The 16,196-nt window shown below is 37.5% G+C and overlaps 1 protein-coding gene across 6 annotated transcripts in view; it reads right to left on the bottom strand.

Annotated features, from left to right (window-relative positions):
* The window catches only part of SBF2 (SET binding factor 2), a 231,713-nt gene that overhangs the window by 97,844 nt on the left and 117,673 nt on the right, over positions 1-16,196 (bottom strand). For all 6 annotated transcript variants that reach the window (XM_077179816.1, XM_077179818.1, XM_077179820.1 and 3 more), the window contains exons 7-8: positions 1,704-1,836; positions 556-664 (exon numbers count right to left, since the gene is read on the bottom strand). In XM_077179816.1, the coding sequence (XP_077035931.1) occupies positions 556-664; positions 1,704-1,836 (242 nt within the window). The remainder of the gene's footprint in view (positions 1-555; positions 665-1,703; positions 1,837-16,196) is intronic.

Here is a 16,196-nt window from a genome sequence, read left to right as displayed (position 1 = left end):
ACTGAATCTAGCCCTGAAAAATGAAATTAAACCAAAGAAAATGAAATTAGGCTAAACTTTCAAAAGTGACTTTTGTTTCTGGATACTCCAGGTCTGTGTTCAGAGACATGAGATATCTTATAAGCTGTTTGCAAAGGAACACAGTGAGGGCAACTAGAAGTAAAATTTCATGTTTCTAAGCACCTTTTGCAACCCTGGATCAGTTTCTCCAAACACATACTTGAAAAGGGTAAAATAAAACAATTGAGAATGCACTTGAAAATCCTAAGTGAATTGTTCAAACTCAGGACAAATAGATGACAAAGCCAGGAATGGATCCATTCCTTCCCCTCTGGCACCAGAATCAAAATCATTTCCCTCTACAGTCTCAATGTATTTACAAAAAAAAAAAAAATTATGCTTTTTTTCTCTTTTTTCTTCCCCTGACTGTCTCGCTTTCTTAGAGTAATATTTTGAAGAGATGTGAATTATTCCCAGAAGCACCTCCAAAGCCCCCAGGAGGGCTCAGAGCTGAGCACAGGGCAGGCTCTGGGCTGGGAGGGCAGCAGTACCCACCAGCTCATGGATGTCATTGCGAAACACAGAGTGCACCCCGATGATGAAAGGCGTGGGGGAGCTGAGAACCTCCAGCAGCTGGGCAGGGAGAATTGGGATGTAGGGATAACTGTGAAAAGATGAAATCAAACAGAATAAAAGCTTAGGAGTATCCTTTCACATAAGGCAACTTTTTTTCTTAAAAAAATCTTCCTGTTAGTAGTCAGGTGCACTAAGTTATAAACAATACCTTAATTTTAAAAACATGATTCATTTGTGGCCATACACCAGCACTTCAGCCTTTTGTAAAATATTGTTTTATAAGAAGTCTATAAAGGAAATATTTTGCTTTCATCTTGAAATGACAACTAAACAACACTATTTCAGGCACTGTTTACCTGGTTTGACAATTTAAAAAACTCTGTGTGTTCATCAGAACAACATCAAGAGCTGCATCTAAATTGATCAGTGAATTTCTACACCTAATTTAGAGTTATTAGAAGTTCACATTTATTATTAGTTAAACATTAAGAAACATATTCCAAAACTCAATTTCCAGTTCTTCCTTCTTATTCTGTATTATAATGAAGCTAATCTCTGAAGTATTTTAAATAAAACAAGCTATTAAAAATACAAAAATACAAGCATAGTTTGAAACAGGTGAGTCGGAATTAGATGTTGTCTTCCTAAAAAAAACCAAATTGATTGACATTAAGTTTTCCATTTCAAAATTCTGGATCCACCTGTGGCTTTTTAGAGAGGATCAGTTGACTTCAGAGAGGATTTATTGACTTAAATTCATTCTCTGGTGGACATTTGTCAGTGACTTAAAACTGACATACACTAATGTAGCTGCTATCTTTGAGCTACAGAATGTTCTGGATTGTGAGGAGTGTTTCTACCCTACATTTGCAGGTGGAATTTCTCCCTTCATTGTTTCCACTGCCACGATGCAACCAGGTTTTTATTAATGATGTGCACACACCAGGATTAGCATCATTAAGAGCTTTGCTTATTTTACCAACTATAGCACAACTCTTTTTGTCTGGGACAAACAAAAAATCCAAGTAACTTGTTGTTGTAATAAATTGTATTCGTGTTTGTAATAGAAGTTATAAAATGAGTTATAAAATTATTTAACAAGTTCAAAGAAAGCCAACTTAACTCACCTGTATTTGAGAGGAAACATCAAAGACTCCAGAGCCCTACAGGCATCACTGAGCCTTTGAAAACTTGCTGAGTGAAAGAGAACCTTATTTTCAGTAAGCACGGCACAGAATAAGCTGAGTACATTTTGGATTCCTTGAAAAAATAAAATAATAAGAAAGACCTGTAACAACATGCCAAAAAAATTCAAAATTACATTAAAATGTACCATTTCCTAGAGGGATTTTCAAAAAGCATATGATAAACACATAAACTGCCAAGTTTCAAGTTTTTCTACCTTTTATTTGACTCGTGCAGCTTCTGTTTTTCAGCTTGCTGTAATACCATCTGAATGTATTTCTACATTTTAGATATACTGTATTACATCTCCCTTTCAATACCACTTGCAAGAATTTCCACTTCTCAACACAAATCCCAGCAATGCTTAATAATGGCTTCAAACAGCATTATGTGCATCTTCTGCACAGCCTTCTGTGTATCCAGCACTCAATTCTGGTCACTGATCCAGGCTTAGCTTCTAAACCTCTTAGCAACTCCAAGCAGGGGGAAAAAAAATAAAATCATACTGCCAAGTTCCAAAGAAAATTAAAAGATTCCTAGTGAATACATTCATACCTTATCCATTCTAGGAGTCAAGAGGTTAAAAGAGGGCAGTAGGAGAGTATTCATCATTAGAAAGATACTTAAAGGGAGATCTGAATGTTTTAAGAAGTCCCACTAGATTTGGGGTAAGACTCATGAATCAGATGATGGGATGCTTTTGGGGATTTTTTAAGGCAGTGTAATTTACCTAAAAGACAAAGCCATGTGCTTTCAGGGAAAACCAAAAATATATTTCCTTTAGAAAAAAAGTCCCATCCTGAGAAGCAGACATGCCTGACACATGTGAGATATGCTGAAATTTATGAAATTTCCTGAAATATGCTGGAATGTATGATGTTTCCCTGAGGACATGGCTTGTGTTATCAGTGAGACAGCCTGCATTACCTTCCCAAAGCTACTGCTTATCCAGCAATAATGGCCCCTAAAAGAAGTGTGACTGTGGAGAGCCACTATATTCACATGACAATTAACACTTGGGTTTTTGAAGTAATTTTAAATCTTTTTTTTCTTCCATAATGTATGCAGATTTTCTTGGCTGGAGTAAAGCTCAGTCCATAAACACAGTGGGACAAAGATTTGGAGAGGGTTGTTTAGGAAAAGAAGAATTCATTCTAAGGACAAAGAAGTCAAACCACAAAATAACAGCTTGTGCTTCCAATTCCATTCTCCAAGAGTCCCACAGAACTCACACAACCAAAGGCTGGAGAGGACTGAGGACAGAGGGCTTTGCTACAAGGCTCAGTGAATTACTGCTCCAAATGGTTGATATTACTGTCAGTGGCATAATTAATATTGTGCTAGTAGAAAACAAACTGCTGTGGAACACACAAGGTAAGGATGATGATAAAAAGTCCAATTTGTTTCCTCAGGTGAATGAAACAGCACCCAGCAGTGAATGGTTAGAAGGGAACTGGAAATAGTGTCCTTTGAACACAAGATTAGAAACTGCTGCCTGCTTGAAAAAAATCTCAGTAAAAAATTTAAGTCAAACTGCCCCTTTTATGCAGAACCACCCGTTTCTTTCCCAGAAAAAAATTAAAAAATATTTTGGAGTACACTTTCTGTTTTAAACTAAGTTTTTGTTTTCAATTGGGCTTCTCACTCCCTTTCATTCCACACCAAATGTCTTAAACATCTGACAATTTTTTCCTACAATCAGATAGAAAGATTTTCAAACAGTGCTCTAAAAACCTACAACATTTTGGCAGGTATTACTGAGGAAAATAACACCAAGAACCCTCACAAATATTCAAAATATTCAGTACAATGAAATGCTCTAAAAAAGCCCTTCCTGTCATCAAAATATTTCCAATAAAATTGAAAATTCTTGAAAGAGATGGTTTTCAGTCCTGAGTTCTGAAGGGTAAGAGTTCTAAAATACTTTCTGGATGTCACTGACTTAAAACTTTGTTTTGGAAAGAATTAGAACATTCATTTACTGATGTAGAAGACTCAGTTGAAACCAAGCTGTGAAAAAACCCCAGCCCTTTTAGCTATATGATATTATTTTGCTGCGAATTATGATGATTCAAGAGTCTAGAAAGAGTATTTTAATTCTAACACCTTTGAAAGTCATAAAACTTATCCAGTATCAGCATTTTTAATTTCAAATCTCTTCTGAATACAGGCTTCCTCATCAGACACAAAACAATACTCAGTTCTCCAGAGTACATAATAACTGAACACTTCTGCAAAAATTTTACTAACAAAAAGCATAAATGAAGAGGAAATCAGAATTTTTCTTATGTATAAAGAGGACACCTGCAAGTACTTCACAGTATTTGAACACAGTGGTTGTAGATGACAGTGTCTCTCCTAGGGTCTAGTAAAATGATACACTTTTGTATAAATAATAAAGGTAATCTTCATGTTCCTGTATAGTGTTAAAGTGTGTATCTGTCTGATTATTATCTGCTTTTACCACTGTAAGAAATGGATTTTGTCAGCATCTTTTACAGAAAGTTTCTGGATGTCAGTCAATGGAACACAAATTTATTTAAATTACTCAGCAGTGATGGTATGGCTTGTGAGGCTTTCAACATTTCACTGGGGAAATTAAATCTGGTTTTGCTGCATTTTAGTGGCCACAGATAAAGCTTCAGCTTGTACTCCACAAAGGCATTTGTCAGTGCATCTTAACCAGCACCACTCTAAGTTGATATTTAAATGACTGCTTTCAGCAGCTGTTTCCCACAGCTTAACTTGATGTCCCACAGCAGAACACAAAGTGCAATCATGTTTGTTTTCACTGCATTCTGGGAGCTGGTCTCCCAGCTGTTCACTACACTCCAACTGGCCATGGAAGGTGAATTTGAAATGTTTCCTGGGATATGTACCTGATGCACCTGATGCACCCCCAGCAGTGCTGAGCTACAGAAAAACACTTCTTTACTTGCAGAACCTCTGCAAGAGACCAAACTTGAGAGCATCCAACACACTGGGGCAATAAAACCCAGGCTAACCACTTCCACTGACTGAAAAGCTTGTAGAGCCCACACAGCTTCTTTGTACCAGTGTTTTCCTTCTCTTTCCCTCTTGCTTTCCTCCTTTTTTCTCTAAATGCTCTGTATGCAATACAGAGGAATATAAAATATATAATATAAATAAAATTAGGTGTGCAATACAGACAGCTAATCTGGAACTTTCTTATTTTCAAGATGACAGCCACTAACTCAATACAAAATTATTGCTCCACGAGTACTTTGAAATGCATCTTTTCAGGAATACCAGGGAAATTTCTGTTTGATAGAATCAAACAAATTATAAACAGTAGGACTTTTGATTACTTTCCTTTTCTAAACCATTGATGAATCTGTGTGAGGAAGCCACCAAGGTGTTGTTCCAAGCCTTCCAAGTTGTTTACTGAAAACAAACCATTCCAAATGACAGCCTGAGCCCAGTTTCCTCGTGCTGCAGGACACAATCGTGGCTGGCTGTAACCTTGAACCCTCTGCTGCTCTGCAGACTCCACACTACATCCGATGCTCATTTGTCAGGGCATAAATAGACAATATGAAAAACAACAAACAAGTTGATTTTTACAGATTACTCCTTTGCAGTCCACAGACAGACATCCTGTAAAATATTATACATACGCTGGAAAATTTTGAATGGAGGCTTCCTGACCTTCACTGTTTTCAAGTATTTAAAGAATCTGTAATTTGTACTAAATTATCTGACATCCTACATCAACAAATGTATCATTCTGCCTGCTTCCTGTTGTTCTAGAATTTAAGTACTTATTTAAGCATGATTAAAAAAAACCCACCAAACACAAAGTCTACTTGACAAGCTACTGTCTTCTATAATTGCATGAAATCAAATTATTACCACTTACTTCTTGAGACGTTTGTAAAGAGTTATAAACATGGATTCAGAAACTCAACTAATTGAATACCTTATTATGCCAATATGCCATTCTTGAATTACTGGACACAAGAAAAAGCTTAATAGACAAAATAATCCATAACTTAGCCAGACTAATCCAGGAAATGGGTCAACAAAGTCTGAAAAGCTTTTCTGAAAGGCCACTGGAGACTGCATAGTACAAGTTCTGTGCCAGGCAGTGTCAAGCTCTAAAGATAACTAGGAAAAGAGTAGAGAAAAACAAAACGCTTTTCATATTTATTTTTAGATGTGGCTGCATAACTCTGCTAATGACCAAAATACAAGCTTAACTAGTAAATAAGAGGCAACAACTGTACTCAATACTCACATAGGTAATCTGTGCCAAATTGCACTGATTTGTCCACCCAAAAATCACACAATATCCCCAATCAACTACACAGAGTGAAACCCAAATGACTGCTCTGTCACTCAGCTGAGGATCAATCTGCCTTTAGGAAAGCATGCAGCTCTGTTATTAGAGCAGGACTGCACACTCCATGGCTGAATCCCAGCCAAGCTTGCTCACAAGTGGGGAGCAATCTGCCTGTGCCAGCAGAGAGCTTTGGGAGGGGTAATTTATCCTGCTTCTGGCTGGGAAACAGAGGACATGAGTCAGATGAGAACCCCACGAGATTAACTTACTTGGGCTTTGTCAGACTCAGGAGGAAGAGAAGCAATCCCTACAGCATGGAGCCTTCAGCTGAGACTCGCTCAAAGAATCCAGCATTCCATGAATACATCCCCAATTCTGAGCCCACAGAAGGAAACATGGGTGTCACATGCACTACTGAAGCCAACCTCCATTTTCAGGGATGCATTTCTGATTTGGGAACTGAACTGAAGGCAATTCAGAATCTGAACCATGAATTCTGCATGTTCTTTGCAAGAAGGGTGGAATGAAGGCTTCCCTACAAACCAGCAGCTGGGGAGGGTGGGAAGAGGAAACAGAGGGACCATATAAAGAGATTCTGGTATAAACACCACAAAAGCCAACTGATCATTAAAAGCTATCAAAAAGACTGTGAAAATGAGGAGATATATATAAAAAAGATGTCTTCAGCTGATGGATAAATATTCCTCCAGCTATCACTCCCCCAAAGTTCAACAGTATCCACTCTGTGCTGTCTACACTGAGCCAAGCAGATGGTTGTTCTCCAAACCCTAAATCACACAGGCACAAAGAAACAGGGATTAAGCCCAGCATATGATCTGCTCAGAGAACAGTCAGTCTGTCTGTCATTTGCATGTTGATATCACTCCATTATTGCCAATTTCATTAAATCCCTCTGCAGACCTACTTAAAGAAGCAGCAAAAGCCCTTTGGCTTTCTCGAGCCTCCAAATACAACTCTGCCAATACATTGAACACAAATCACTAATTTTTTTATTTTCCAGAGACAATGATAAAGCTAAATACAATTTTTAATAGAAGATTTAGATAATAAGGTTTTCATCCCTGAAAAAGATAAGTGCAATACCATTTCTTATACGTATTTTAAAGCTTTACATACCCAAAGGGAGATTGATAAGCTCAAGATGAATGCGACTATGTTAAGTGAATTTTCTTGACAAAGCAGAAAAGACATAGGAAGGTAAAGCAGACAAATAACCCTTTCACATACAGAAAGTGACAAGGAGGTAAATGCCAATTTCATGTGAAGGCAGCAAGCTAAATTACACAAATTTACAAACATAACCTGCATTACCAGTTAAAAGCTTGCTAATGATTTTATGTCTGGCCCATATAAACAGGCTATGTTTGAGAGATGCTACAAAAACCAGATTCATTTAAGGGGAAGAATCTTCAGAGAAATCAGATATAAGACTAACATTTTTCCTAGAGGGAGGGTAGCAAGCACTATTACTATTTCTAAATATTGAACTGTTAAATATCAAATTAAACCAGAAGGTTTTGTTCTCCTACTGTCTGTCCCTATATGCACACAGGTGTTAAGATTTAGGTAATAGTCTATTCTGCTGAAATATGGTTTCATTTCTTGTCTGATTTCACATCTCATCTGCTTAGTTATTTAGTTATCTGGAAAGGTAATTAAAATAGGATGCTATTTGTTTTGGATATTAATTCCATAAATATCTATTATTCCAAAATCATAAATAAAGGTAAACAGTAATCCTGTATAATTACCTGTGTACTAATTGTTAATTACCTGGATAATTTCTAATATCAGGATACAGAATTTCTTCTGTGTAACCCTCACAGGTCCACACTAACAGAAACTCAGTGAAATTCTGTAAAAGAATTTCGAGGGGACTGGAATAGTGGATACACACTAATGAATATAAATGCTGCCCAATTTCCATGAGTAGAGGTGGGAGAGTGCTACTGAAAGACTCCCATATTTCTAGAAATTTTTACAGGTGAATTTCTTTCACTCATTCTTTAGAATTGCTCTTTCAAGAATGATGATTTTATTGTTTGCACCAAATGTTTTGTGAAACCTTTTTTCCCATTTGCATCAAAAGATATGTCACAAAAATAAGCACATGCTATAAAAATTATTGATAGCAGTTTGATTAGCCAAAATTATCTCTTTGCATTCTGACAGCAAATGTAAAATTGAGATTTGAGATTATTTGCAACTGCTGATGTATTTAAGTAATCAAAACCAGAGCAGTTTACCATCCCTCCAAATTGATTCATAGATGGTAGAAAGTAAAGGAGGATTCTGTTCAGCTACCAACAGACATTTTAAAATTCAGAAGGAGTATTAAAACTTTTTGAGCAACCTGATGTGTCTCTAAGTTTTCATAATTTGTCTGGATTCACTTAAAGCAGAAAAAGTGTTCTTCAACAAAGCAACTCAGAGTGAGGGCAATACCAGTAGGATCCTTAGAAAGTAAATATCTAAGAATGAGAAGAGTATTGTCTTTCTTGAACTGTACACAGGAAGAATGGTCAAGGATACACCAGGAACTGCACACATACCTGTTTCCTGTCTAAGGACTACAAAGTCTTTCCCCACGGAACTTTACTACAGAAGTATTCAGTGAACATAACCAAATAAATGCAAAGCCAACAAGAACAGATGAGGCTGATCAGGATATTCTATAGGACCCATCTTCAGCCACTGTTGGTTGATATTCAGGGAGCATAAAGGACAGATATTCAACTGAAGAAACTGTGGAACAGTGTAACCATGAAAAATTTTTAAAATCTCTTAATTTTCTCTAAAGATCACGCTTGGATTCTCTTCAAAACATTTATGAAATTTTAAAAATTCTTTATCAAATTCTCTGAGATTTTTCTGATCTCCTGAGACAGTGATACTTCAGCTCAAAATGCAACTAAAGAGCAAAACTTTAAATTGAATTTACAAAACCAAATATATGGAAGTAAAAGTCTATAGAAATGTTTTTCTTTTCCTCTCACCGTAAGTATTAACACCAAAGTTTGGAAATTGCAGTTTTGCAAGTTCTTATGATGTGACAGCTACCAAGCCTGCTTTGGAATAGTGAGAAAAGTTCTGCCTGCACTCATACCAGCAAAAATAGAAAGAAAAGCCATCTGTTCCCACAAGGATACCCCTTTCAGTATTTTCTATAAGCAGAGACAAGCTTCTTTTGTGTCTTTTTGAATTTTGTCTATTTATTAGACATTTGCTTTTTGGAGCTTACATTTTGCTCATCTCTGACAAACAATAATTTGTTTACACTCTTCGGAAATGTGTTTTCTGAAGTCCTGCTGTGAATAGAAAATAACTCTCCTCTCAAATATCTCAAATTTTCACCTAATAGTTTAAATAAATTTCATTAAATTGTTATAGAGCAAACTGCTCTGTAAATTTTTTTCTCTTATTTGAAATATTTTCTTTTAAAAAAAAGCTCATTAACTACAGCACTTTATCAAATACACAGCTTTAAGCTGATTAACTTATGCCAGATAACTTTTCTTTCTTAGATTTATAATTTGCTTAAAATAAACTACTGCATGATTTGTCTCAGTAAAAGAGTAATACAAGTTTAGAGTGGATATAAGTGAGCATCTTATGTCATGTGCTTTGCTGGGCTGAAAAACATGGAACACTGCAAGAAATATTGGATATAAGAACTACAGTGCCTCCAACTTGTTTCAGACTCCTGCCACCACCACAGCAGCATCTCAGGGGGTGCTGACCAAGCTCCCAGGGTACCCCCATGTGTCAGACAGAACCAGAGCAGGATGCACTGGAGGAATGGTCTGGCATTGCCTGACTGCAATCTCTGGCTCTGCCTGCCAGGGATGCTGCTGCTGCTGCTGCTTCCCTTGCACCTGCAGCAAAGCTCAGAGCAGTGAGCCAGCTCAGGCCAGCAGAGGGATGGGTCTGTTCCCACTGCAGCCCTTGGCCATCGGGGTTTGACCACAGCATCAAAGCAAACCTGAGACTGCTGACACAAAACAGATGTGACCCTCCCTCCTTCCACCCTCCAAGTATTTTCTGTTAACTTGGTGAGCTGAAACTGCTCAGCATGGCAGAGTCAAGCACCACTTCAGCAAAGGAGATGGGCAGCACTGTGCAACTGGAAATGGACATTCCAGACAGGATCGTCTGCTTGGCTGCTGGGGAAATGAAGCCTCAGTGACTGTCCACAAAGTGCCTTTACTGAGAAGTGCAGAAGAGTCCCTGCATAAAACTCACTATGACAATGTCCCTTTGTTTCCAACAGCAACTAAAAGAACACTTTCCTTTTGTTCTGCTCTTGCAGCAGTAAGGCCCCATTAGCAGTAAATGCCACATCAAATCCCTTCATAATCTATTTGTTCTTTGATGGAATACACAAATCTACTTGGAAAGCTTGAATGGTAAATTCCCTCTGGTTGGGTTATGGAGCTAATTGCAGTGGGATTTAAACTGAAACTAGAACATAAGCCAACAGCATCCACTCATGTGATGCCAGGTCCCATAGGCTGGAGAGTATACAATTTATTAAGATCAAACACTGATTAGAAGTGTACACACTTAAATAAAACAGGCCTCATTTAACATGCTTTAGCATGTTAAACATTTAACATGTTCTTAGCATTTTACACATGCTGCTAAAAACCAACAAAAATTGTATTTGTTCCCATCACGGGATACATGATGTTTCATGGAGAGGAAAAAAATGGAGTGAGTTGGGTGAGAAGTTTGTAAACAACCTGACAGTAAAAAAAGTTCTGGTTCATATCACTGGAATCTCATAAAGATAAGATGTGGAAAGGGCACCATACTGACCCTTAGTGCATTTCCCTGTTATAGGTATTGATGAACTGAAAATGCCTGCACTTGGACTCTTCACATGCTCTGCAGAATACATCTCTCATTGCTTTGCTGCCCTACATAATGAAATATTAAAATATTCTTGCTGTATGTCAAAGACACCAGGATTTTCTTAGTCAACAAGTATAAGCCAGCTCACGTGCTGACTGTGCAGTGACCCTTTCATAAAGTCTCCCAGCTACACAGATACACATATATATTCATCAGGAATGTCTTTTCCCATTTATACAGTAATTTGGTATTGTCATCTGTTGGCATAAAATACATTACATGAGAGGCTGAACATTTTATCTCTCCTAAACCAGAATTAAAATAATGAGAAGTTATTTTATTACAGAAAACATTACTCAAAGTGTCAACAAACAAGCCAAAAGCAAAAATTCTGGGTATTTTAATATATCCTGGATTTAGAAATATGGGACTGAAGGGCCTATAGACAGTGAAAGATTCCAGCCTTTTCCCATCATGGCAATATCAGATAACCCCAAACTGATCAAGTTTCATCTTAAATGCAGTGATAATGCTTTGCTTTACTATTCCCAACAGGAGGTGCTTCAGGATATTTCTTGTCCAACAGTCAGAAATTACCTTTTAACTTCCAACTTTAAATAACTCATGATCTTTTTGTATGAGCCTGTTCTTGGTGCTCACCTGTTTCTCTAACTTGTGACTTCTCCCTGAACAATACTGATGTAAAAATCAGCAAATGGTAAATACATATGGTTTATGGTACAGAGTAAACTAAAAAGAGAGAGTACAGCAGAAAACCCTAACACTGCTCAAAAAGCAGCCTCTAGAAGCCAGTATGAGCTGTAACATGACCAACAATTTAAATGTTCATTTCAGACTCTACCTTATTTGGGGATTTATGTTTTCTAAAGGAAGCTACAATTTTTAAGCAGTAGGGCTACTTTTACTTTCATTCAAAATAAAAATGTAAAGCATTGCATGTCCTACAAATAGTGTGAGCTTAAAAATTAGCTACCACAAAAATAAACTCATTTGAGGCACACCATGATTCAGTTTTTCTCTTTTTGCTTTGATAGGTTATTTTCTAATTTTCACAGTAAGGTTACACTGTTTATGTTACTCTATAGGCTGGACTGTTTATAGCCTCAGTAGCTCACATCATAATTTCTGAGGCATGGGAAGCAATAAAACATTGCAGTTAACAGATGAAGCCATTTCCAGTGCAGAATGCAGAAATTGATCAGTGCTCATATTTTAAGATGAAGAAAACAATACAATTTTAAAATCTTGTTCTCTTCCCCAGAATCAAACTGTGGTGCCCTCCCAGCCAGGAGGGCCTGGGGCTGCCCGGTGCCACGAGAGCTTCCAGAGGAAACAGGGCTTGTAAGAACCAAGGACAGAGCCTGCTCAGCTCCCAGCCTGTGCACAGATTTCTTCTGAGAGCAGAACATCTGCTGTGTGATACTGGCACAACTACAGAACCATCCTAAAAATGTGGTTTTCATGACTTAGCCAAAGCTGTAAAGTGCAAGCGTGTCAGTTCCAAATCCCTTGGCACATACAAATATCTACTTCCAAACAGTGTTGGAGCAGCACATCTCAATTAAAAAATAATTAAAATAATGCTGCTGCAATGAAGATCTCATCCAAACAAATTTTTGAACATAAAATAATTACAGTATATTCATTATATTAAAAAAAAAAAAACCCCACATGTCCACCATTCTTCATTAACTTTTAGCAAATCTGAAAAATTAGAAAACACAGCATTTCTTTCACTTCTGTACACTTGAATACACAACTCCAAAGAATTCTAAACAGGTATGACAACTAATATACGATCCCATCATTTTGTTTTGGCTGGGTTTATCACCATGTAACAGTAACAGGGTTTGGCCCCACGACTGTTCAAATCAACAAAAGTCATCTCTGACAGTGTCACTCCATGGACACATGGAAAACAATTCACTTCTTTCTGCTTGTTTCTTGTTTAATTATTTAATTTTAAGCAGCTCTCTGTGGTGTCAGAGAAGTGTCTGCTCTGATGCAAAAGAAGGGCAAGAAGATGCAAACAGGGCAAAAGGACAGAGAACACTCTGAACTTCTGAGTCCCAAGTCACAGTGTTGAAATTTGGAATTGAACAGTCACTTTAAGAAAATACATCAATGCTGGAGTGGAGCATTTTAAAGTGCTTGTACTGAAGTACTTCCCTGCTTAGCAACTCCCCCATCACCACAAACATCTGCCCTAGTATTTATATTTTGTGCAATTGTAATAATCCTTAGAAGTTTCATCAATCAATCACTTTTGAGATCTGGAATTACAGATATTTAATGGCACTGCAGTCTTCAACTATACTGTATTATTTTTGAGTACTCTTTTTTTAGAGGCTCCATATACTGTCTAATGGTACACACACCATTTCTAGTTAAAAATACTTTAAGACACATAAAAAGGCTGAAGGATAATGGTGTTTAACACTTCCAGTTACATCATAGTTTGGACAAATCAAAGACAAGTTTGCCAAGCAACCAACCTGGCTCCACCTACCATGACCATTCATGTTTGTGTTATTCCATGTTTTAATCTCTATTCTACACAGCCCTGGGTTCCAAAGCGTCCTTACCTTGTGTCTTCATGCAGAAGATTCAAAGCAGAATTTACTTCAAAGAGCCATTTTCACCACTTAAAAAAAATACTTTCTTTTTAACACAACGTCCATATGATTTTACTGAAAGTACTTGAGTGGTGAATTAAGATAGGAGGAAAACAAGCACAAGCAAACAAAGCAGTACAGGGGAAATAAGGACATAGGAAAACAGACCTGATATGAGACTAAACAAGAAGGAAAGGAAGGAAAACTCTTTGTCTTTGATTAAGTACTTGGAAAGGAGAGAGAAATTCTTCAGGAGAATAAATTTTTGTAATTTCTACTCAGCTTAGCAGTGTGATTCATGCTACCAGGCCTTGAAATGTGCAAAAATGAAATATGCTGGCTAAACCTTAGGCTTTTGTTTTGCTCCTTAGGTCACTATTTTTTTTGTCCTTTTGGCTTCTTTTGGGAAAAAAAGCTGTCTCTTGGGGAGATGGAGGTGTATGTCTCAGACTCAAAGGACTGCATACACCCCTGCTGCATACCCACATGGAGAAGGCAAGTAGAATTGGAGGCAGGAGAAAAGAGCTTAAGGCAGAAACTTAGGAATGTACAGTTAATGCAGTGAGATGGGAGAGAAATATAACCTAAATATAACCTAAATCTCCTTTGAGCCTGAAGAGAGCTACTGCATTTTGAAGCTTCTATAGATACCTACCATCTTACTAACAGACAGCAAGAAATAGAAGAGCACTGAAAGTCTTCTTGCTACCACATATTATTTTTAAAAGTAACTTTATGAGTCCTGTTTTTCTACCTAAGCCTTTATTGATTAAATAATTTCTAGTGATCCAGCTACAGGCCTGGTTTTTGTCACACTATTCCTATATATTAGGCTTTAAAAAAAGAAAAAAAAAAAAAGTATGATTCAAAATGTCAAAGACTGCTGTTCCTTATTACTAAGCTTAAAACCTTTGGGGATATTTTTCCCAACTGTAGTTTAACGCCTAAGCACAAATAAGGTCTGTTTCCAGATATGCTGTGCACTTGGTAATGCAGGGAGGGTCATCTGCTGACATGGTGTTATCCTGCCAAGCAGAAAAAGCATGATGAGGCTACTATTGCACAATGCTTCTCAAAATAAATGTTGAAATTACTTTTGTATCTATTCATAGTGATACATCTTGTCTTGCTGCCCACCTTTCTCCAAGAAAGAGCTATTTTTAAAAAGGTGATTTATGCAGCTCACAAATATTTTTCTAGCTACTCTTCAATTTCCTATTAATAATTGAGATAGGATGAAGTGCCTGTGCCAGCAGAGGAATAACTGAACGTGTCGTTATTGTACAAATGCTCTGCTCAATATTTGTGTCCTGAACACGAGACTGGATGGGACAACAGCTGCCACTGAAGTACTGAAAAAAAATGTACTAGAAAGCTTTAGCCCAGGTTCTAGAGACAAATACACATAAAGCTTCTGTTCCAACCAGGCAAGAGAAACAGAGCAAGTGTGAATATTGTTCCAAAAAGCACAAAAACCTTTGACAAGTTCAGCTGTGATCTCCAGCAGAAAGAATTAGGCCTTATCTTAGGAAAATAAACTTTCTCAGAGGGATGAGCCAGTGGGTTCTACCACACTCTTCTGGATCTACTGCCTTTACCTCTTCATAAGAGTACATGAAAGGTGAGAATAAATGAGAATTTATTTAAAACAGTCTGTTCATATTTTCTGGTCCTCCTCTTACAGTTAACAGCCATTGCAAACAGGCACGTGTAGCTGTATTAACAACTCTTTTTTTAGTAAATCCAGACAGAAACTTGGAATTAACAAGCCTTGGCACTAAGAACATGATGACAGCCCACCACCTACATGGGAATGGAATTTTCTGCTGTTCTGGAAAGTGAGGTACACTATGAAAACACAAATATTTTCTAATCTGTGTCCTTTGAGACACAAGACAATTCTACCATTGTGCTGTATCCCCAGATACTTAGATACATCAACTGGCAACTGAGGCACATATGGGAAGAAAACCCAAACAACCCCCCCAAAACACAAAGAAACAAAAAAAAATCAGTGGTCAAAACTAGGAGGTGGGAAAATCAGCCTTTTACAAAGTGTTCAAGTACTTGCTTTAAAAAAATCTACCTGCCAACTTATTTGCACATTCCTTAACTAATACCAGGCCCATTCCCAGGCAGCTGTACCACTCTTGCCACCCCAAAAAATAGGGAGAATCAACAAGAGGGCCCACACAAGGCCATTATATAAACTATTCCTGATTGCTCTTACAGTCTTGTAAAAGACAAAGTTCTGCTGCAACAGAAAAGAAGGGAGACAACTCTTCTTTTTGTCCAGGAGCTTGCATGATCCCCTTCAGGGAAACAGGATGTAAGCCTATAAACTTCTCGTGACAAGATCTGCCAAGTTTTATAACCATGCACTTTCTTCAGTCTCTCCCTTCTTCAGGCCAGTTGAAGCATCACTAACCAGAAAACTGAGCACTGAGTTTTCCTTCCTTATCTCCCTTTCTCTTCCCCTCCTTCTGCTGATCTTCATATCCTTATGTGCCCTGGAAAGGACATCTGGTGAACACAGGCTTACTGACTCATACTACTTACAAGGCACCAAAAAGCCAGAAAGACAAAACCTCCAAACATTTACTGGAAGTCAGGAGGACAAA

Source organism: Agelaius phoeniceus, chromosome 6, assembly GCF_051311805.1.
Source record: "Agelaius phoeniceus isolate bAgePho1 chromosome 6, bAgePho1.hap1, whole genome shotgun sequence".
Lineage (NCBI taxonomy): Eukaryota > Metazoa > Chordata > Aves > Passeriformes > Icteridae > Agelaius > Agelaius phoeniceus.
The sequence above is the reverse complement of the archived record's forward strand: the minus strand, read 5'-3'. Positions and strand labels throughout refer to the sequence as shown.